Source organism: Furipterus horrens, unplaced genomic scaffold, assembly GCF_987537825.1.
Source record: "Furipterus horrens unplaced genomic scaffold, mFurHor1.1.pri manual_scaffold_7, whole genome shotgun sequence".
Taxonomy (NCBI): Eukaryota; Metazoa; Chordata; class Mammalia; order Chiroptera; family Furipteridae; genus Furipterus; species Furipterus horrens.
Window position 1 is genome coordinate 140,088,831 of NW_028327177.1, and position 21,474 is coordinate 140,110,304.

At 49.2% G+C, this 21,474-nt stretch overlaps 3 protein-coding genes across 3 annotated transcripts in view; all 3 read right to left on the minus strand.

Moving 5' to 3' along the window:
* The window catches only part of USP4 (ubiquitin specific peptidase 4), a 35,959-nt gene extending 31,424 nt beyond the window's left edge, over positions 1 to 4,535 (minus strand). Inside the window, exons 1-2 of the mRNA XM_090284739.1 lie at positions 4,385 to 4,535; positions 933 to 1,060 (exon numbers count right to left, since the gene is read on the minus strand). Of these exons, the coding sequence (XP_090140865.1) occupies positions 933 to 1,060; positions 4,385 to 4,485 (229 nt within the window). The 5' untranslated portion in view covers positions 4,486 to 4,535. The remainder of the gene's footprint in view (positions 1 to 932; positions 1,061 to 4,384) is intronic.
* Positions 4,536 to 14,844: 10,309 nt separating this feature from the next.
* GPX1 (glutathione peroxidase 1) lies at positions 14,845 to 16,047 on the minus strand. Its single transcript, XM_090284740.1, has 2 exons — positions 15,717 to 16,047; positions 14,845 to 15,406 (listed from the first exon to the last, which is right to left on the minus strand). The coding sequence occupies exons 1-2, from the start codon at positions 15,966 to 15,968 to the stop codon at positions 15,047 to 15,049; spliced, it is 612 nt and encodes a 203-aa protein (XP_090140866.1). The 5' UTR covers positions 15,969 to 16,047; the 3' UTR covers positions 14,845 to 15,046.
* A 973-nt stretch (positions 16,048 to 17,020) lies between these two features.
* RHOA (ras homolog family member A) overlaps positions 17,021 to 21,474 on the minus strand; it is a 35,492-nt gene continuing 31,038 nt past the window's right edge. The window contains exons 4-6 of the mRNA XM_090284742.1: positions 20,300 to 20,420; positions 19,156 to 19,286; positions 17,021 to 18,268 (exon numbers count right to left, since the gene is read on the minus strand). Of these exons, the coding sequence (XP_090140868.1) occupies positions 18,095 to 18,268; positions 19,156 to 19,286; positions 20,300 to 20,420 (426 nt within the window). The 3' untranslated portion in view covers positions 17,021 to 18,094. The remainder of the gene's footprint in view (positions 18,269 to 19,155; positions 19,287 to 20,299; positions 20,421 to 21,474) is intronic.

Genomic DNA, 21,474 nt, shown 5'->3' on the forward strand with positions numbered 1-21,474 from the left:
GCCCCTCCAGCTCTAGAATTCTCATCACTGTTACTATTAAAAGCCTTCAGAATTCTCCTTTGAAAAAGAGAGAGAAAAGGACAAAGTGCAAACATTTTGCAATGATCCCTTGAGGCAACTTCATAGTATAATGCCACCATGTGACTACTTCTGAAACAAAGCATAGGACTAGTTTATTATGTAACTCACACTGCCCTAAACAAGGCCTGAACTGAAGCCCTGCTCATTGTTAAAGGCACCAAGGTTAGTGTTAGCTACTCGGATCCCAAGCCTCATGTATTGTCTGCCCTCCTGCTGCCCTGATTTTGGGCACAGGAGACAGATCACCTCTGTCCTGCTTGCAAGGCAGTCTAAGCCAGGCAGAACAAAGCCAAGGAAAGGTTGACTGTCATCTCTGTACATATATGGGTACAAGTGAAGCTCTGGCATGTCACCCGTCACTTTTTCAACCACTTCTTCCACTGGGAGCTAATTGGGATTGTAATTCCACTGACATTCCCCTTTCCTCATACAGCTTCTACGACAAACACAGCCATCAAAGAAACACCAGATGAAAGTTGACAAGTCTACAGCTTGTTTCACTGTAAGGCAACAAAGAAGATCCTGTTCCCCAAATTTCAGGTTCCAGATACAATTTTAAAATGATAATCCTATTTCTTTCCATTCCATATACTAACCTAAAATCCCTAGCAGAACTAGTGCCCCCTCACCCCCCAAAAAAGAGAGAAATTTTAAATACTAGAAGCACGCCCTGTGAGAAGCAGTTGATTTAGAGTCTGCCAAGACTTCCCCTGTACATACAAATAGAGGACATTTGTTTCTTTCCCCTCACAGGAGAAAAGTCAGGTTTACATTGTTCGTGTTAGTATAAACACAACCTCAGGCCACTGCCCAGGTGGATATTTCAGTTAGAAAAGCAACAGATACTGCACCTGAGAAGAGCCCGGAGTTATCTATCGGGCCGGGAAACAGGTTGTGTTCACCCACATTGTACATGTCCCAGCTGTCGAAGCCCACGTACTTCTTCCACTGTTTGAACCACCGACTGTCAATAAGATACCTAGAGACAGACAAAAATTTACTGTACCAGAAAAGCTGAAGTTGTAAGTTTCTGCGGCTACTCCCGTCATTTTTTTATATGGTCTTTCAACTTAGGGAACAAGTAATCACCACTAAAAAAACACACTCAAACAGGGGCAGGGCAGGCCCCACACGCATAGTCAACGGACACTTCTGGAAGTTCCCGTTAAGTGAAATGATTGTTAAAGGAATAAATAAATGAAAGGAAGGAAATGACTGGCTTCCAAATGCTTATTTAAAGGAAATATTTCTATAGCTAAAATCTTGTTTGCTAATAAGCAAGTCACTAATTTCATAATGACCTTTATAGAGGTACTTGCCCAGGTAGGCAATTTGGTGACACTACTTTGCTTGACATGAATAGTATTAAACTAATTTATTTCCTGGAACTGGGATAACAACATAACACACTTCAGTAGTCCTTTGAAAACCAAGCAAAATATTAGGGGAAAAAAAGTGGCTCTGGCCAGGTGGTTCAGTTACAGTGTCATCCCCATACATCAGGGTAGAGGTTTTAATCCCTGGTCAGGGACATGCAAGAATCAACCAAGGAAGCATAAAGAAGTGGAATAAGAGAGCGATAGTTCAATAAATAAAAATGTTTCTCTCTCTCCCTCTCTCTTTTAACTAAAATTTTTTTTTAAATGTATGTGTACATAAATGTATATATACATGTACAGACATACACGAGGTCTGTCTGGAAAAAAATCCAACCACTTTAATATAATGAGAACAGTTTGCGCAACACCAACGTAACCTGGCAGCCAAGGAGAGGGGACTGGAATGTGTGTGCGTGAACAATGACGACTTTGCTGTACGAGTTGGTGGGGGCAGCAGATATTGTTGAGTGAGCATGTGTTCTGTGTAAGCCACCACATTCAAAATGACCTGCATCAAACTTTGCATTAAGCTTGAACATTCCTCTGCAGAAACTATCCAGATGACTCAGAGGCCGCAGCTGCGGGCACCTGGTGACTGGCTGCGTCATCAAGATAACGCGCCCGCTCATGTATCTCATCTTGTGCAGTTTTCTGGCAAAACATCCAATTGCCCAGGTGACTCAGCCCCCCTACAGCCCAGATTTGGTGCCCTGGGACTTCTGGCTTTTCCCAAAACTAAAATCACCTTTGAAAGGGAAGACATTTCAGACTGTCGATGAGATTCAGGAAAATATATCAGGTCGGCTGTTGGCGATTGGGAGAACTGTGTGAGGTTCCAAGGTGTCTACTTTGAAGGGGACTGAGGCGTCACTGTCCTATGTACAATATTTCTTGTATCTTGTATCTTCTTCAATAAATGTCTCTAGTTTTCTTATTACATTGCTGGATACCTTCTGGATAGACCACGTATACATATACACACATATACACATATACATAAATATATACATATATAATAGTGTCTAGGTATATTTATCTTGCCAAAAAGCAAGTTGATTTGGTTGTATTTTAAAACTATTTAAAAATAAAAACTCATAGCCCTGGCTGGTGTGGCTCAGTGGACTGAGTGCCTGTCTGTGAACTGGGAGGTTGCTGGTTAGATTCCCAGTCAGGGCACATGCCTGGATTGCAAGCCAGGTCCCCTGTTGGGGGTGTGCCAAAGGCAGCCCCTTGATGTTTCTCTTGCACATCGATGTTTCCCTCTCTCTAAAAAAGTTAACAAAAATCTTTTTTAAAAAAGGCATAAAAATATCACTATGTTGTTTTACAGCTAAGACAGAAAGAGGGCCTGGCTGGTGTGGCTCAGTGGTTTGAGCACCAGCCTACGAACCAAAGCGTCATCAGTTCAATTCCCAGCCAGGGCACAAGCCTGGGTTGCGGGCCAGGTCCCCAGTTGGGGGTGCATGAGAGGCAACCACGCATTGATGTTTCTCTCCCTCTCTCTCTCGCTCCCTTCTGCTCTTTCTAAAAATAAATAAATAAAATCTTTTTTTTTTTTTTTTTAAGAAAGAGGAGGAAACGTCTGTGGGGAAACAAAGCACAACAATTATATTGGTGAGCCCTTCAAATTTCATAACCAACAAACCTCAGAGATCAGGCAGCTTCCCAGAGGCCACAAGGATCCATAAATACATCCAAATCTCTATAAGGCTCTTTTCCCTCCAAACACTTGTAGCGTGTGATTTTAGTCTCTCTCAAACTTCCTATGCTTCTGCTGAGCATTCTTCATATATCCTTGCGATGCACAGTAACTTCTAGAAGTGCTTGCCCTGCCTTTCACAGCTTGGCTGGCTCAAGACCTGTGTAAAGCAGTATGTGAATTCCTTCTAATCCCAACGTCTCTCTTCCCTACTCAATTCCTCTGTCACTGTAAAAGGCATTATCAACACCACCATGGTTTCTTAAACAGGGACGCTCAATCATATTCAATGCAAGGCCAAGCCTCGGTTTTCTACTCCCACGTGATACCACCCAGGAATCTCTTTTAGTGGAGGTATTGTCCCTTCTGCTAAACAATTTATTTTTTTTTTATTTTAATTTATTTTTAGAGGGAAGGGAAGGAGAGAGGGAGAGAAACACGTGTGAGGGAAACATTGATCAGCTACCTCTCTCACACCCCCAACTGGGGACCTCGCTGGCAACCCAGGCATGTACCCTGACCGGGAATCGAACCTGCAACCTTACAGTTCGCAGGCCAGCAGTCAACCCACTGAACCACCCCACCCAGGGCTAAACTATTTATTACGTAACCTCTTGCCTCAGATTTGCTCTTCTCAAGGCCGGACTTATCTCTTTATCTAGGCTCCGAAATGCTGCTGCTACAATTACTTTTGACATTTGCTACTAAAATAGCCTGGGACTCGCAGACACTTGTCTAGCTCAACCTTGACATCTGTTCTACAGATTACATGGTTACAAAATGTCTATCTACTTCTGAGCTTTGCCTGTACCCACTGAGGAGGGGGTGGAGACGGTTCTTTTAATAGGCAGGACCCTGGTCTATGAAGTGGGGATGCCTTCGCCCAAGGTCACTCAGCGAGTCCTCCAAGGTAAAGGGCTCTCCTCATCCTCAAGGTCCGCGTAAGCACCCCCCGTTTTCCCGGTCCAGCAGTCTTTCTCCCCACCTTCATGGGTCCGCCCCCTGGAGATCAGAAAGGGCCGGGGCGACCCTCAGCTCTGCCCGCACTTTCCCAGAAATGATGTCAGGGTACCTCTCCTGAGGGACCAGGGTCAGGCCACTCTTCTCAGGGTCCCTAACATCACCCCCGCAGAGTCCCTACCCAAGCCGAGAAGGAAGGTCCTGGCCTGAGCGCCAGAGCCCCGGCCCCGACCCCGCGCGGCGGAAAGGAGGGCCCGGCGCTCACCACTGCGCCCCTCGCTGGAGTGTGGTCCTTATCAAGGCCCCAAGTTCGGATTTCTGGGTCTCCACATCAGGTCGTTCACGGCAGCCTTCACCTTCCGCCATCTCGTCTGCGGCCCCGGCCCCGCGGACCCGGACATCCGCCTCGCGCAAAGCGTGCTGTGGACCACGCCCACTCACGCATGCGTCCGCGCGCCCACGCCCCACCTGGCGTCTCCGCCCGGAACGCCGGCCCGCCTCCGCCTCCTCTCCGCGTCCCACGCGCCACCGTCCAGCGCTGTAGGGGCGGGGGGCGCCCAGAGGAGTAGGCAGGCGGCGGGGAAGGAGTGGCCGCTGCCTCCCACCCTGCGGTCCGCTCCGGAGGGTGTAGATCACCCATTTCTGTGCCCAGCCCCGCGATCTCAAGGCGTCAGACCGCAGGTCCCATGGCCCCTCGGTTGGAGGAGTTCATTGAGAGAACGTGGTGGCCGGTTGCCCCGCGAGTCGGACCCGGGCAATCAGAGCCCCGCACCCCCCAACCCGGACCCTTGGAGTGTGCGTTGCGCTTGCCCTCGAGAGCCAGAAGCTGCCCAAGGACGCAGTTCTGAGATAGTAAATGTGCTGAAACCTGGACAGTATTCGTGACTTAGTTAAGGCCTCCGTATAAACTTTTAAGATTCTGGTGGGCAGGCAGATCTGCTTTTTCGGCTACCCAAGGCAGGCCTCGTGTGTGAGTCCCCTGCCGCCCACCAATCCGGAGTGGCCAGCCCCCAAGGGCTCTCCGTGCCCTCCACTTTAGGGGCAGATTACAGGGGAAGCTCCTCTGCACTGTGCTGGCTACCTGCCCTGTCAGGGACGAACAGCCACGGAGGGGTGATAGCAACGGGGGAAGAAGGGCTGGTCCAGGTGTGTTCTCCACCTTAGGCGCCCAGGCTTCTTAAGTTGCTGCAACAAGTACAGTGTCCTGAACCCAATGCCTTCCACTCCACCTTTCACACAAAAACACAGCCCTCCTCTTGGAGGCGGATGTAAACCCAGAGCAAGGCAGAGGCCACCCGTTTGCCAACATGGCTCCTCCATTTACTTGTCTAGGCGTTCCTGTCCTCAGAGGAACCTGCCCTTATACGATCTAATGACAGAGGAGAGATCTACAAATACCTCCAGCTGCCAAGCAGTGTGTGGTAAGCGCCACTAAAAGGGATGAACCAAAGACTGTAGATCCTGAGCTACGAAAGGGAGCTTTTGATTGGAGTAGCATTTGAGTGTGGTCATGAAGAAAGCATAGAAATGATGGTGCATGTTACAGAGGGGTCAATTTCTGGAATAAGCAGGGCAGGATCCAAGAGTGAGGAATAGGCCCATTGAGCTGGGCAGAGACTATTGAAAGAGCCTGAGATCTAAAATGTTCTAGAGATACATGTCCTGCCTTAATGGGCACAGATACTGTGGGAGGATTTGGAGCCCAGAAGAAATGGCTGGGGGTGCTTAACACCTATGGCAGGGCCGCCCAGAGGCTTGTTAGGAGCTTTTCCCTTGAAGAGGTGGTTACCAGGGAGGAGAAGAGAAAGAGATGAGCTGTGTTCAGTGTTGAGGGTAGAGAAGGGAGAGCTGGTCTGGTGAGGGTGTGGTTGGTCATTTGAACAGATTCACTATTTTTATGTTGGGTTATGGCTGATTGACATTAACTTACACTCCCTGGGACATCCATCATGCACCACCCAGTAACAGAGGCATCTTGGCACTTGGGTAGATAGCAGGGGAAAGTAGATTTTGGAATTAAAACTGCCTTCAATAACCGCATAGCAGTTGATCCCCTGCAGATAAGAGTTACCACTGATGTGAGTTCTATGTCTGGGGAGCCAACCCTGACAACCTGAGTGACCTTTTGTGAAAGTTCTTTGAAATTGTTTAAGATGTTATAAAATGAGAAACACTACCTTCAGTCCTGTTATTTATGGAAAAAGAAAGTTGGGTGACCAAAATTGCTTCAGAACCTACATTGGAGGGTATCTGTTTCCCTCTTCTTTTTTTAGCAGTTTCCCCCGTACCATTTATGGCATGGGTCAGAGTCTTAAGGAAGTAGGACAAGTCCTCAGCAGAACTAGAAAGGAGGACAAAGCCTAATTACGAAAGTGAAAACTTGGGAAAATCTTTTTAAACCTAGATCTCTTCAGTGCTGTTAAGTTGCTGTATAAAAACAGTGCAGTGATTATGGGTATTTCTTAAAATTTCAAGTTACAAAGTGCCAGTGGTTAAATAGGAATAAAGTGAAACTTCATAGTCAGAAGATCATCATTATTTGCAAAACTTTAAAACTTTTCAAATGAATTTGGTTAAAATGTCACAAACCGAGACCTCTGGCCAAGATGGAGGCCTAGACAGACACGCTGCTTCTCCCTCCACAACTAAGAAGGAATACAACTACCTCAAAACCAGAGACAACCAGAAGTTCCAGAAAATCGAGCTGCATGGAAGTCCAACAAACAAAGATATAAAGAAGAAATACTCATCTAGACAGGTAAGAGGGGTGGAGAGGAAGCAGTGTGGCGCTGGCGGCAGCAGTAGGCTGGCAGAAAGTGCAATCACATGTTTTAAAAAGTAGGGAAGGACACCTGTGGAGCGCTCCCAGCACCAGACCAGACCGGTCAGCTTACAGTCCCAGCGCTGGGGAAAATAAAGCCTCATTGCTTCTGACTGTGCAAACCAGTGGGGGTTGGGGTGGAGGCAGAAACTGCCAGTCTCTCAGAAGGATCCACTTGTTTAAAGGGCCCTCACAGTCCTAGAACATCTGCAGACCCACCCATTCTGGGAACCACAACTAGGACAACAGCTAGAGAGAGAGAAGTGCATGGAAAAGGGGCAAGTGCTGAGCAATCGAGTGGCATTGTTCCCTCTCAGACCCCTCCCCCACACACAGCGTCACAACATGGTGAAACGGGTCACCTGTACTGAGGACTACCTAAGGCTCTGCCCCTTACAACATAGCAGGAGTGACAGCTCTGCCTAAGACACAGAGGCAAACAAACACAGGAGCCTGTCAAGATGAGGAGACAGAGAAGTATGGCCCAAAATGGGGAACGGATCAAGCTTCCAGTGGGAGAACTAAGCGATGAGGAAATAGCCAACCTATTAGATGTAGAGTTCAAAACACTGGTGATAAAGATGCTCACAGACTTGACAGATATGCTTAAGTATGGCAAACGCATAAAGGAAGAAGTGAAAGCTATGAAATGAAATGAAGGAAAATCCACACAAAACCAATGGCGAAGAGAAGGAAACCAGGGTTCAAATCAATTATTTGGAACATAAGGAAGGAAAAGGCAGTCAACCAGCACAGAATGAGGAAACAAGAATTGAAAAACATGAGAGGCTTAAGAACCTCTGGGACAACTTTAAACATGCCAACATCCGAATCATAGGGCTCCCAGAAGAAGAGGAAGAGCAAGAAATGGAAAGCTTATGTGAAAAAGTAATGAAGGAAAACTTACCAAATTTGGCAAAGGAAATAGACATACAAGTCCAGGAAGCACAGAGAGTCCGAAACAAGCTAGACCCAAAGAGGACCACACCAACACACATCATAATTAAAATGCCAAAGTTTCAAGATAAACAAAGAATATTAAAAGCAGCAAGAGAAAAGCAGAGAGTTACCTACAAAGGGGTGCCTATAAGACTGTCAGCTGATTTCTCAAAAGAAACTTTGCAGGCAGGAAGGGACTGAAAAGAAACATTCAAAGTGATGAAAAGCAAGGACCTATAACCTAGATGACTCTGTCCAGCAAAGCTATCATTTAAAATGGAAGGGCAGATGAAGTGCTTCCCAGACAAGGTAAAGCTAAAGGAGTTCATCATCACCAAGCCATTATTATATGACGTGTTAAAGGGACTTATTTACGAAAAAAATCAAAACTATGAACATTAAAATGACGACAAACTCACAACTATCAACAACTGAATCTAAAAAATAAAAACAAAATCCAACTAAGCAAACCAGAATAGGAATAGAATCATAGGTATGGGGATCATTTGGAGAGTTATCAGCTGGAAGTGAGGAGGGGGAGAAATGGGGAAAAGGTGCAGGGACTAAGAAGCATAATCGGTTGGTACAAAATATACAGGGGGAGTTGAGAATAATATAGGAAAGGGTGACGCCAAAGAACTTATATGCATGAGCCGTGGACATGAACTACGGGGGATGGGATTGCTGGAGGGAAGGGGGTTGTTGGGCAGAGGGGAGCAAAGAGAAAAGAAATTGGGACAACTGTAACAGCATAATCAATACAATATACTTAAAAAAAAAGTTACAAACTGAGACCTAGTAACAGTGAGCATCTGCCTGTGTGTTCCGGCCATTGTGCAAGCAACCCCATAGATCTGAGGGGAAAGGTGTTGAGTGATTTTGTGACTCCTCTCAGGAGACACCCTGGCCCAGGGCTGTGTTCTCCTTTGGGCCATTTGCTAGGGAGAGACGTGGGCCTAGTAGGACACTCACTTGGCCTCATAACCAAACCCCAGAACTGAACAACCCACACGTTGCCATGGAAACCTGGACCACAAAAACAGGAAGGAAAGCAGAAAGGGGCTGGAGGGCGGAGGCCTGGGTGATGGGTCATGTACTGCTTGATCTTGGTCAGTGATGATCTATTGATATTTGAGGGTTTTTAAAGTCTGGATGTGCGAACTTTAAGCTTTATTTGGTTCCAGGTCATAAAGTTGTCATCATGGCTGGTACCATGGCTTGCTCTACACCTAACTAGCGTTGGCCCTCCCAAGTCACCCCGGTCCACACTTGGCCGGCACAGAGCACATGGGGCAGTATTTACAAACACTGGGCACCTTTGGATTAGAGGTGGCATTGGGAGATAAATATTTTTCTTGCCCATGCTTCCTTAACGTGCCCAGGGAACTGTAAAAAAAGTTAAAAAGCTCTAGAAGTACATTTTAGAAGAACTAAAGGTCCTTTCAGTGACCTTATACTCTGCTATATAAGGGTCGGGCTACTGCGAAAGGGGACAGGCAGGAACCTGAAAGAATCTCAGAGAGGAAGTAGGATGACCTTTCCAACAGACTCGTACTGTTGGACACATTCCATCCTGGTTATGCCACTGTCGATAGCCAGCCCTGATTGCGCAGGGAGAGGGTGGCACCCTGGGCCCGGGTTAGGTGGGGGGAGGACAGTGTCTTCTCTTTCTCCTCTAATTCTGTTACCGTCAATGTCTTAGCCATAAACAAGCATTTAGATGTTAATTGTATGTGTTGTTCACCCTTTGCACAGAGCAATTCTCAGTAAACATTTCTTGGATGAATGAATAAATGAAAGAATCGTGCAGTTACTGGTTCTTTTTTTATTTGACTGATCATCTGTTATGTGTTCACAGTCCTTATCCTCCAGGGGTTCAGAACCATTGTCGTCGGGGAAGATGTTTCACATGTAATGATAATGTCCTGTGTTGTGTGATAAAAGTGCTATGGGAACATGGAGGGGGATGGTGCAGACTCTGCTCTGGGAAGGAAACTTAAGCAATTGGTGTAGGGAGCAAAGGCACACCTAACATTCCCCCTGGCCTTCGGAGATTGCCATGATGAATCTGCAAAGGAATGCTCAGAGGACCAGGGCTTCTTTAGAGTCCCTCTCACCCGCAGTAGTCGTCACATGCTAGGGACAGAGGAAGCTGGGGTAACAGGCACATCCTCTGCAGGGAGACTCTGATCTGCTCCTCTCGCTCCTACGAAGCTAGGAGGCCTGCAGCACTAGGGGACACCACCCAAGGTGGGCTTCCCCCGGGTGCTACTCAGACTCTCGGCATCTGGGTTACATGAGCCTGTGTTGTGGCCTCCTGCCCTGGCCCTGCTGGCCACAGCTACACTGTATCTGGGAAGGGTGCAGGCGCTGGGGTTTCTGTCTGCAGGATGCGTGGGACAGGCTGCTGTGCCCACGCCCAGCACATCACTGTTATGTCATGTCAATTTCGTGTTTTGGGATGTGACTAACAGAATGCCCACTAGCAAGTGGCCTACGTTGCCGATTTTTTAAAAATACTCATTGAGAATACATTATATTATTGATTTTAGAGAGAGGAAGGGGAAGGGAGGGGTGGAGAGAGAGAGAGAGAGAGAGAGAGAGAGAGAGAGAGACCCATCCTTTACCTCCCGCATGCGCCCTGGTCCAAGGACCCAAGGATCAAACCTGCAAACTGTTTGATGTACCAGATGACGCTGCAGCCACCTGAGCCACCCAGCTACGGCCTATTTGGTGATTTTTGTTTTTCTTTTGTCACATGGTAAATCTAGAGCTAAGTTCTAGGGGAGGTCAAAGCTCAGAGTTTGCTTCTCTGTTACCTCCAGGGCCGGGACTCGTGAGACCTCACTAATCGAGCCAGAACTCTCCTTTGTGCTGCCAGCCCCCCATCGAGCTGTGCCTGATGCAAGGCCTGTGTCCAGAACTTGTTGCCCTGCTGGAGGCTGGAGCGGGGCTTTTTCAGTGCCCTCCCCGGCAGGTCGCACCTCTAAGAAAGCACTTTCTGCCAGCCTCTGGTGATTGTAATAACAAAAAAAGCCTTTCAAATTCAGAGTATTCTGACAGGAATCCTTTGCCCATTCTTTAAAAATCCATGTTGGATTCTCTTAGGGGACTTTTTAAGCAGTTTTTTGTTTTGTTTTTTTCCAGTACTGTCCAGAGGTTAAACCATAAGCGACTTATTAGGCTGATCAGGCCAGGAATGCTTCTCTGACAAGAATATTGCTTTAAATGTTTTTGAAACTACATTGAGACAGAATAAGCAAGTCGTCTGATAAAGGGCTGATTGTGCAATACGTGCCTAACCAAATTTTATCAGATTTTTAAAAATTGAGGTGTAATTAACAAATAAAAGTATAAAATGTTAAAATATTGTACATCATGGTGATTTAACATGCACAATCATATATTTAATCTTAAGAAAAGAAAAAAGCAAAACAAAAAACAAATAGCATTTCTGGAGGAAGAACCTAGCTGAATAATAGCAGGGCCCATCCCCTTCTTAGAATACCTGTAGCCTAGGGCTGCTGCCTCTTCCCCATCAGCAATGTCCTGCAGTCCCCTTTACCTAGTAGCATTCCCGGAAGGCTCCCTGGGATTCCTTGAGTTTACTCTTTCTCTGAGCTGCTGAGTCACATGGGGTGGGAGGGCGGCAGGTCGGAGCCAGCAGCAGTTAACAGGGTTGAATGATAAAGAATGTGTATGTGTAGGAATGTGTGTGCTTGTATGTGTTGGGGAAACACATCCAACCTCTTGGGGAGGAAGATGAAGTGCTCACTGGCTTGATTTATTCTGAGTCTTCCTGAAGAGGAGAGAGTTGGGAAAAAAAGAAGAGAGAGTTCGAAAAGGGCTATTAAGGGAGGCAGGCAGCTTGAAGGCTGAGTGGGATACTCGCCAGCCAGGGTCAGCCACAGAGGAAATTGAGAAGTTCCCTTCCCTGGTAGCCCAAGGCTTAGAGCTGGAGGGAAAAACAGTGGGTGAGGTGGGGTGAGTAACCAGGCAGCCTGGGGGGAAGAGGGGGAGTCAGTCTGGAAAGCCCTGGTTGCCATCCTGGAGCCTCACCACACAGGGAGGGGGAGGGTTGGAGCAGGAAGTCTCCCCCACGCCTTCAGCTGTAGGTCACCTGAGCATCTCAGATGAGCAGCTCTGGAGGAGCACAGGTTTAACTAGACTAACCCAGGTGATTTTTTTTTTTTTTTAGCTCCCCAGGAAGAGGGGATGAGAGAAGAAAGGGAGTGAGACACATCGATCTGTTGCTTCTCACATGCCCCCAGCTGGGGACCTGGCCCCCATCCCAGGCATGTGCCCTGACCAGGAATCCAATGGGCAACCTTTCCATCCGCCCACCTAGGCTCTATCCACCGAGCCACACAGCCAGGGTGCACCCAGGTGACTCTTCAGTGCTGTGTGTTTAGCTCCTAGAGCAGGAGCCGGTACATTATGGCACTTGGCTCTCTGGCTTCAGCTCCAGCTGCCCTCTTGAAACCACACTTGCAGGATCTGTAGGACTTGACCCAGCGGAACGTTCTAGCTGAACATTCTTTACAGAATATCCTCCCCTGGGTTCCTTGACCTGTCCTTGCCCCTCCCAGCTGTGCCTCTCTGCCACCTGACTTGGAAGCATTGTGAATGCACAGGCCGAAAGCCCACACCCTCTATCTTTCTCTCGCCGGGCTCCCCAAGTAATCTCATCCTTTCCAATGGCTACTTAACTATTCCCTTGGCTAGACTTTTGTCTCCAATCCATACTCCTTTTCAGAGCCTCTTGTAACCACCTGCCCCAAATAGTGCCATATGGATGTCTCCTGCACATCGGAATCTGAACACATCCCCTCCCCTTACAAGCTCCTGAAGCCAGCTTCCCACCTCAGGCCCTGAGCACTGCTCACTGCCAGTCTAACCTCCACCAGCTTGCTCCTCAGCCAAGTGCTTTTTTTTTTCTTCTTGTAATTATTTTGCTGTCACACAATTTCACACAATTTTATTTTTTAAGACTTTATTTATTTTTAGAGTGCGGAGAAGGGAGGGAGAGAGGGAGAGAAACATCAATGTGTGGTTGCCTCTTGCGCACCCCGAACTGGGGACCTGGCCTACAACCCAGGCCTGTGCCTTGACTGGGAATCGAACTGGCAACCCTTTGGTTCACAGGCCGGCACTCAATCCAGTGAGCCACAACAGCTAGGGCAGCCAACTGCTTCTTGACTTCTCTTCAGCCTCACTGTTGCTTCCTCCAGAAGGCAAGCATGATCCTCCCTATGAGGCCAGGCCCTCAAAGTACTCTGTACTACCTACCTCCTAGAACTAAACATGCTTTTACTAATTATGTAGTCTTGAGGACTGTGTCCTTGGCACCCAGCAGAGCCCTTGGCACAGGACTGAAGGATGCTGGTGCAGTCAGGGGGCAAAGGGCTTTTAGGGAAGAGATGTGGGGTGTAGGTCACAGGTGGCCTGGGTATCACCAGATACACCCAGATGTATATGTTGCTATTCTCCATTTCAGGAATCAGATTTGCAGTCCAAAAATGATCAAAGCCCTGTGGGCCCTGGGATGGCCAGCCCCAGTCCATCTTCTAGACTCTCACCCTTTGGGGAAGCTGATCAGTCACAGATGCAATCGAGACTCCTGAGTTCTGAGAGGAGTACAGGTAAGGTGGGATCCAAAGGGAGGATTGCTCACCACAAAGGGGACTCAAAAGCTGAGGTGGAGCCCTAGCTAGTGTGGCTCCATGGGTTGAGCACTAGCCTGTGAACTGCAAGGTCACCAGTTCGATTCCCAGTTAGGGCACATGCCTGGGTTGTGGGCATGCCACAAGCAAACCCATTGATGTTTCTCTCCTTTTCTCCCTCCCTTCTCCTCTGTGAAAATAAATAAAATCTTAAAAAAAAAAGGAATTAAAAAAAGCTAGGTGAAGAGGCCTTTGTAGCCAGAGGTGGGGGCTGAGGAGTTTGGAGAAGAGAGCCAGAACCAAAGCAGGGGCCCCTTCACCCCCTTAATGACCTAAGGGCAAAGATTCCTGTTCAGGGCTGAAGGAAAAGTTCTGAGAGTTAGTTCAGATACAGAAGAGACCTAAATCACCAACTTGAGTGTGAATGCCAGGACCCCAGAATTTCTGGCCCACATTCTGGACTGGGTTGACACTGCCAGCATGCATCTGGGTCCTTGTCTGCCCAAGCAGAAGCTGCATCCAAGTCCCGAAGAATCTCATATACTGTGATAGGAAATGGTTCCAGGTCTGCATGGGAAGATTAGTGACAGCAGGACCGACAGATGGGAGGTCAGACCTGAGCCACACCTCCAAGAAGCAGCAGGTGCCCTCCAAGATATGTCCCTACCCTGAGCCTGACCATGCACTTAACAACTGCCAAGTGCCATGCAGGGCATGGTGAGAGGGCCAGCAGTATACTCTTCTCACTCTGAATTCATGAGTGGCAGCAGCCAGTAAGGACAGCGATGGAGCAGGTATAAGCACTAGGTAGCAGTATGCAAAGATCTTGCAAAATAATGGGAAAAAAATTGTTAATGCTGCATGAGCTCCCAACCGTGCACAATAGGCCTGTGTGGGCCTAACATTTGGAGAAGCCACAGAGTCAGTATGAATGGGAGCCCATGATGTTATTTTGTGTAAAGGTCATTTCGTACCCAGCAAATACTCAGAAAGGAGAGACCTACTACTGGGGTTAGGAAGTCAGTGCTTGTCTTCGATCCCTTTTTGAAGTAAGGACTTTCCCTTCTAACAGGGCCTGGGGATGGCCCTATTGCATGTCCTGGGAGAGGGAGAAACACTGGGACAGGAGCTGGGCTGTCCACATAGCAGAGTGGCTCCCACACACCGCAGAGGAAAGGATGGGCAGCTCAGTCTTGGCCAGGCGTGGGGGGTGGGGAGGGGCTCAAGCTCCCAGCCCTGCCACAGTGAGCTCAGTAGGGGAAAGGTGTTCCCCACGGACACCGACACAGGATACACACACAGTTCTGGTGACACCGGGAAGTTTACTGTGAAAAGCCATGGTGTGGGAGGGGGAGGCTGGGGTGGACAGGACCAGGGCCCATCTGGGGGGATTTTCCTGGACATCAGGCATTCCTCCCTGCAGGTTTAGAGGAAACACCTTCATGGATGAAAACTCCAGAGGGCAGCGCTGTGACTGTCGAGCGGCAGGGCTAGTAGGGACACCCTAGGCACTGCTGGGCCCCTTGGTCAGCAGGGCCTCGATGTCGGGCTCGATGTCGATGGTCGGGAAGCGGCGGCTGTACCTGCGCACAGGCACGCCATCCGGGCCCACCAGGAACTTCTCGAAGTTCCAGGAGACGTCGTTGCGGCATACCGGAGACCAGGTGATGAACTTGGGGTCGGTCATGAGCGCCCGGGCGTCGTCGCTGGGTGCTGGCAGGGCCTCCCGCAGGAAGACGAAGAGCGGGTGTGCCTGCGCGCCGTTCACCTCGCACTTCTCGAAGAGCGTGAAGTTGGGCTCGAACCCGCCTCCAGGTCGGACGTACTTGAGGGAATTCAGGATCTCTTCGTTCTTGGCGTTCTCCTGCGGGAGGAAAGCGCAGCTGGGGCCCGAGCCCTTAAGGAAAAACCTTCCGGCCGCAGACAAGGGGATTTTGGATGACTCACCAGGCCCTTTGCCCTTCTTGCACAACCCCGGTGGGGGGCGGGGGCGGAACCCAGCCAGGCGGGGCGCCGGAGGGAAGCGGGCCTGCGGCCTGTCCATACCCAGGCCCTGAGGCTGCGGGGCCGGTGACCGCACGCCGCCCTCCTGACACTGCGACACTGCCGCCCCGTCCCGCTCCGCCCGGCCGCCCTCCTGACACTGCCACCCCGTCCCCCTCCGCCCGGCGCACCTGATGCCCGAACTGGTTGCAAGGGAAGCCGAGCACGACCAGGCCCCGGGGTCCAAGGCGCTGCTGCAGGTCGTTCATCTGGGTGTAGTCCCGGACGGTTGTGCCTCAGAGCGAGGCCACGTTCTCGATGAGCAGCACCTTGCCCCGCAGGGAACCCAGGCTCACGGGCTCCCCGCCGGCCAGCGGGCGCGCGGAGAAGGCGTACACGGAGCGCGCGGCGGCCGCCGCCGCTGCCAGCTGAGCAGCGCACATGGCGTCAGTACTGCACGGACAGGAGCGCTGGGGACAGGGTGACCAGGGGACCCGGGTGCGCCTCCTTTTAAAAGGCAGACAATGGCATCACGCAGCACACTTTTCCGGCGTCCCGCCCCCTTGGTCCCGCCTCATCCGGCCTCTCTGGGCGGGCGACCAGGGGGGCGCGAGGGTGCGACCTGGCCGGATGCAGACACCGCCCAGACCCTGCCCCCGCCCAGGCAGCGCCGCTACGGCGCGTTACTCCGGCCGGCGCCCGGCGCCCGGGCCAGGGCCTCAAAGGTCCTTGTTAGGGGCTGGACCCCGGCCGGAGGAGGCGGTTCCCGGCGCTGCCCCAGCCGGTGCCATGTTACTCTCCAGCAGTGTGCGCCCTCTTGTAGCTGAGCGCAGAGCAAGCTGTGACTTGCGGTGGGTGCAGTTGGCAGCACCTGCCAAGGCAAGTTCTCTCTGCAATGAGCCTCCGAGGCTTTAAGGTTAAGTAAGAGGAGGGTGGGCAATGCTCGCAGCAGGCGGGGCTCAGTCCCCAAAGCCAGCTCTTTCTAACTCATTTCCCTGCATTCTGGGGCCGCCTGGAGCATGTTTGCGTCCTGGCCTCTGGTCTCCCTCCTCCGTTACCCGCCCCACCCCACCCCCTCGCGGTCCTGCCCCAAGTTCGAGAGTGGAGCCTATGAACGCGGAAGGCCACATGGACCCTGCCGCTTTCCAGCCATCCTCCATACCCAACCAACTTCACCTGGACCTCAGACCTGGCAGTGAGACACTGAAGATGGACAGGGAGTGAGAACAGTGCCACACTCCTGCTTTGTATAGCATTATGGCTGCTCGGAGTGCCCCTCCTGTCTCCTCGGCAGCTGCATTCCCCACCCCATCCCAATCTGAACTTGCATGTGACACAAGACAGCCGTTTCCATGTCCTTGGAAGGAGCCAGGAGAGTGCCTTACTGGAGGAGGTGACGGCAGGCAAGTGGAAGGAACCTTCCAAGGCAAGCTAGGCGGTCCATCCCCCCACTCCCAACCCTGGAGAGATAACACAAACACGAGAATACAGGAAGTTTAGAAAACTGCCTTTATTCTATTAGTAGTTGGAAAAATTAACTGGTACACAAAAAAAGTTTAGTCAGCTGGAGAGAAGAGAACCCAGCGCCACCCAAGAGAACTGGTGGTTGCTCTGGGAAGGAACCTGGATACAGTGAGGAGAAAGCACTGTGAACTAGAGCCAGACCCTGCAGTCCAGGTGAGACAGCTTAGGCCACCTTCGGGGGTGTCTAAGTGCCTCAGGTATGAAACCAAATTCCTATTTACTTAGCCCAGCTCTGGGGAGGGGGGACTGGGATAGTAGGGCCGAAAACAGGTGATATGGCCATCTTTAATTAGAGAAACCGACAAAGCGGGAATTTTAAAAATGAATTTTCCATCTGACTTTATTTTCAAATACACTTTCTTCTTAAAAAAACCAATACACTTTCTGTGGGGATGACAAATATCAGTATTAGGAAATCCAATTATACAAAAAATACTACATCTAGTCAGGGGTAGATATATTTATTTTTTGGTAACATACATGAAGTGGCACTAATTACACAGTAACTGTAAGGTAACTAACATGAAACCACAGAAGTGTAACTCTGCCACAGCTGCATGGACTGGGGCTTTTCTGGCTGAGCACATTTTGAAAAAACTGGATTGCCCACTCCAGAGCTATGCCAGTGAGATCTGTTCAGGAGGGAAGCTCTGAAGTGGTGACTCGCCAGCGTGCCTTCCAGCTGACAGGTGACAGGCAAACCATGTTAGTTATGAAGTAGTTACAGCCTAATTCACAAAAGTTACCATTTTCTCTTTCTAGAAAGAAGCAAGAAGTTAAGAAATTCCTTGAATTAGCGCCTGGTGTGTCAGGTGGGAGTGCAGAGGAGGGCTGTTAGAGCGGTGTCAGAAGGACCCCGGCGGGTCAGGTGGGTAGGACATCATTAACAATCATGGCTGGCTTCTAAATACTGGTAGCAAGATGACTTCTGATTTGTAATCTTAGGTAAATTATAGATAAATGAAAAAGGCCAGTAATCATACACTAAGATTAATAAACAGCACTTCCAAGTTAACCGTGTGAGGGCTGTGCTCGCAGCAGGGCCTCACAAGACAAGGCACCCGGACTTTTTCTTCCCACGTCTGGCCTGCAGAGCAGCCCTCGTGGCCATCTCAAACACCTCCCTCACTCCGTCTTTGGTCTTTGCCGAGCACTCCATGTACCCGAAAGCGCCGATCCTGTTTGCCATATCTCTGCCTTCTTCCGGTTTTACTGGCTCCTGGCAAAGAAAAGAAGAGCACTTCCAGTTAACAGTGTTACATACATAAGAGTAGTTGTAGCATAGCATTAACATTCAGCTGAAGGACTTCTCTGAAAAGCTACCAACCCCCCAAGATCTGAACCCTGTCTATGAAGCTCATATGCAGCGACCTCCCCTGCCCCAACACACACACCAATATATCCCTCTCAAATGAGTTCTTCTCTGGGAAAGAAGAGGCCAGAGAAACCCTGGAGGGTTAAAATGGGGGGGGGGGGCAAAATTACTCAAGCTGCTGATCCTGGGTAAGCCCTTCAGTCGTCCTGTAGTTAGCTTCAGAGGACTGAATGCCCATGGAAGGAAACAGATCCTGGCCTTGACATTCAGACAGAGAAACCTCAGTGGGAGAACCTGAGCTGAAGGTCTCAAGGCTCTCCTCCTGCAGTGGGGAAGCCCTGCCATTGGGCCACCTGGCTTCACAGAAGCCAAGTTGTCAACTCCATCATCACTTTTATAAAGGCATCAGGGCTCTTTGCCTGGACTCCCTGCCCTCAGAAATTCCTACTCCTTCAGCTGCCACCAATTTTTTGGCCTTACATATACCAAAGGTAATAACTGAAGAGGGAAATCAAGAGCCTGATAAAGTCACTGCATTTGAAGTATTAAGTACTGCTGTGATGGTCCCTTCTCAGACAGGCAATCCTTGGCACAGTACGACCTCACAGGGGAGGTTCCGTCTCATATGACAGACGCCAGTCAGTGAAGGTCAGATGGACAGAGAGGCTTCTGGGACTCTCTATGCAATAGCCTGGACTGTGAGGGTTTCTGTTGGGCTCCTTGAACCTTCAAGCTGGGGTCCTCAGGTTCAAGAATGCAACATGAAGGCAGAACCCTGCCCCAGACCATGCCTGCTTCATCTTGGCTAGCTCCCGCCTTGTGTGCTCGTCATTCCGAAGATCCTTCTTGTTCCCAACCAAGATGATGGGCACGTTGGGACAGAAATGCTTGACTTCCGGAGTCCATTTTTCTGGGATGTTTTCTGAAAATAGTGAAATGCACATAATTTGGGGATACATAAAATTCTATCTTGAAGACTCTTCAAGAGCCCTAATTAAATTGCAAAGAAACTACCTCAGAAGTATGCTGGACATTTAATGGAATCTCACTAGTTTTAAAATATAGGAAAAGGCAAAATCTAACAGTCTTCCCTTACTCAAAGAATCACCAGCTATTCTCAGTCCCACCAAGCAGCTCCTGCACAGATGGGGCCCAGGTAAAGGCTCAGGAGCAGCAAAGGACCCAGAACACAGGGTTACTCTGCCATGGTGCCACCTGCCCCACAGAGGGCAGCTCCCCACAGGCCATGACTGTCACATCCCCATTCTGGGGCTGCAGTTGGCCCAGAGTCCACATGTTCTCTCTGTACCTTGCTCATGGACCCTGAGCATGACCCCCACCCTGTGGGTTACTGGTATTTCAAATGTCTCAAGAGTTGAGAAAATGAATGATAACTGCCCTGACTGGTATGGCTCAGTGGGTTAGGTGTCATCTTTCAAACTGAAAGGTCACTGGTTTGATTCCCAGTCAGGGCACATGCCTGGGTTGTGTGTTCAGTCCCCAGTCAGGACGTGTACAAGAGGCAACTAATTGATGTTTCTCTCCCTCTCTTTCTTCCTCCCTTCCCTCTTTTTAGATAAATAACATCTTTAAAAAAAAGTGATAAGCAGCTGATGCAGGGAGGTAGCAGGGGCAATACGAAGTACTAAAGTACGGTGTGGGGACCCAAGAAAGCCTTCCCCACATCTTAGTCCAGAAGGTGGCTTTGTATTTGGAACGCACCAACTTTATCACGTGGACACATGAGAGTCACAAGAGACCTAGTCTGAAAAGAACACAGGGCGCAGGCTCTACAGTCCCAAGGTTCTAGGACTCTGGCCACTGATGATTCCTTCTCTGACGCTCATGTCTGCTTGATGCCCAGAAAGGACCTGCGACACCAGGCGTTGGCCAGCACACAGAGGGTGACAAACATCAGGCTGCAGGGCTACTCACCTAAACTATCAGGGCTGTCAATGGAGAAACACATCAGTATAACATCGGTGTCTGGGTAGGAGAGGGGCCTCAAGCGATCATAATCTTCCTGCCCAGCTGTGTCCCACAAAGCCAACTCTACCTGTGAGATGAAAAATAAATACAAGAGTGCAAGGTTACCCTGACCAGGTATCTCAGTCGGTTACAGCATCATCCCAATACGCCAAGGTTGTGGGTTCAATCCCTGGTCAGGCACATACAAGAGACAACCAATGAACACAAAAGTAAGTGGAACAATAAATCGATGTTTCTCTTTCATATCAATTAAAAAAAAAAACAAAAAAAAGAGTGCACGGTTAATCCTACTACTTCAGAGTCAAAAGGGGATGTTTACCATAGTGAAGCCAAATGGCACTGTCCAAAAATAGTATAAAACACAGGAGTGCTCCACTTCTATTAGAATCAAGCCTGACAGTGGAGGGTGTGTTTAAATTGTTCTACACTTGTTCTGACTGGTATGGCTCAGGGGGTTGGGCATCATCCTACAAACCAAAAGGTCACAGGTTAGATTCCTGGTCAGGGCACATGCCTGGGTTGCTGGCCAGGTCCCCAGTTAAGTCAGCTGATGTCTGTCTGTCTGTTTGTCTGTCTCTCTTCCTCCCTTCCTCAGTTCCCTTCTCTTTAAAAATAAATAAAACCTTTTGAAAAAATTGTTTTGCCCTTGATCTTAGCCAAAAGGCCAAGAAGCAATGTTTAAATTGTTTACGCTGTAATTTCTTAAAATTGCAATTTTATAAACAGGTATGAGAATGGAAAGTGCATAATTCAAAATGTCAAGAGAAAAATAACTGTATAGCCTATAAAAAGTATTTAATTACAAATAACATTCAATGAATGGACAAGAGGGGAAATCAAACTGTAAATAAATTCTACCAGACATACAAGGCAGAATGGGGAAAAAAGCAGACTGCAACTTTTCCTAATACATTCTCACCCGTCATTTCCCTACTTTGTCTTGCCATTCTGCTCCGATGTGGAAAAACGGAGACAAGAATGTATTTGGGTTGGTGGGTGAGAAAAGACACCATGCTGGGTGTTAGGTGTGAGTGAAAAGGAAAGGCCTCTTGCTCTGCCTTTACTGTTCAAAAAATGTCTAAATGGCTGCATGAAAGCATCACATACGGTAGGGAGGGCAA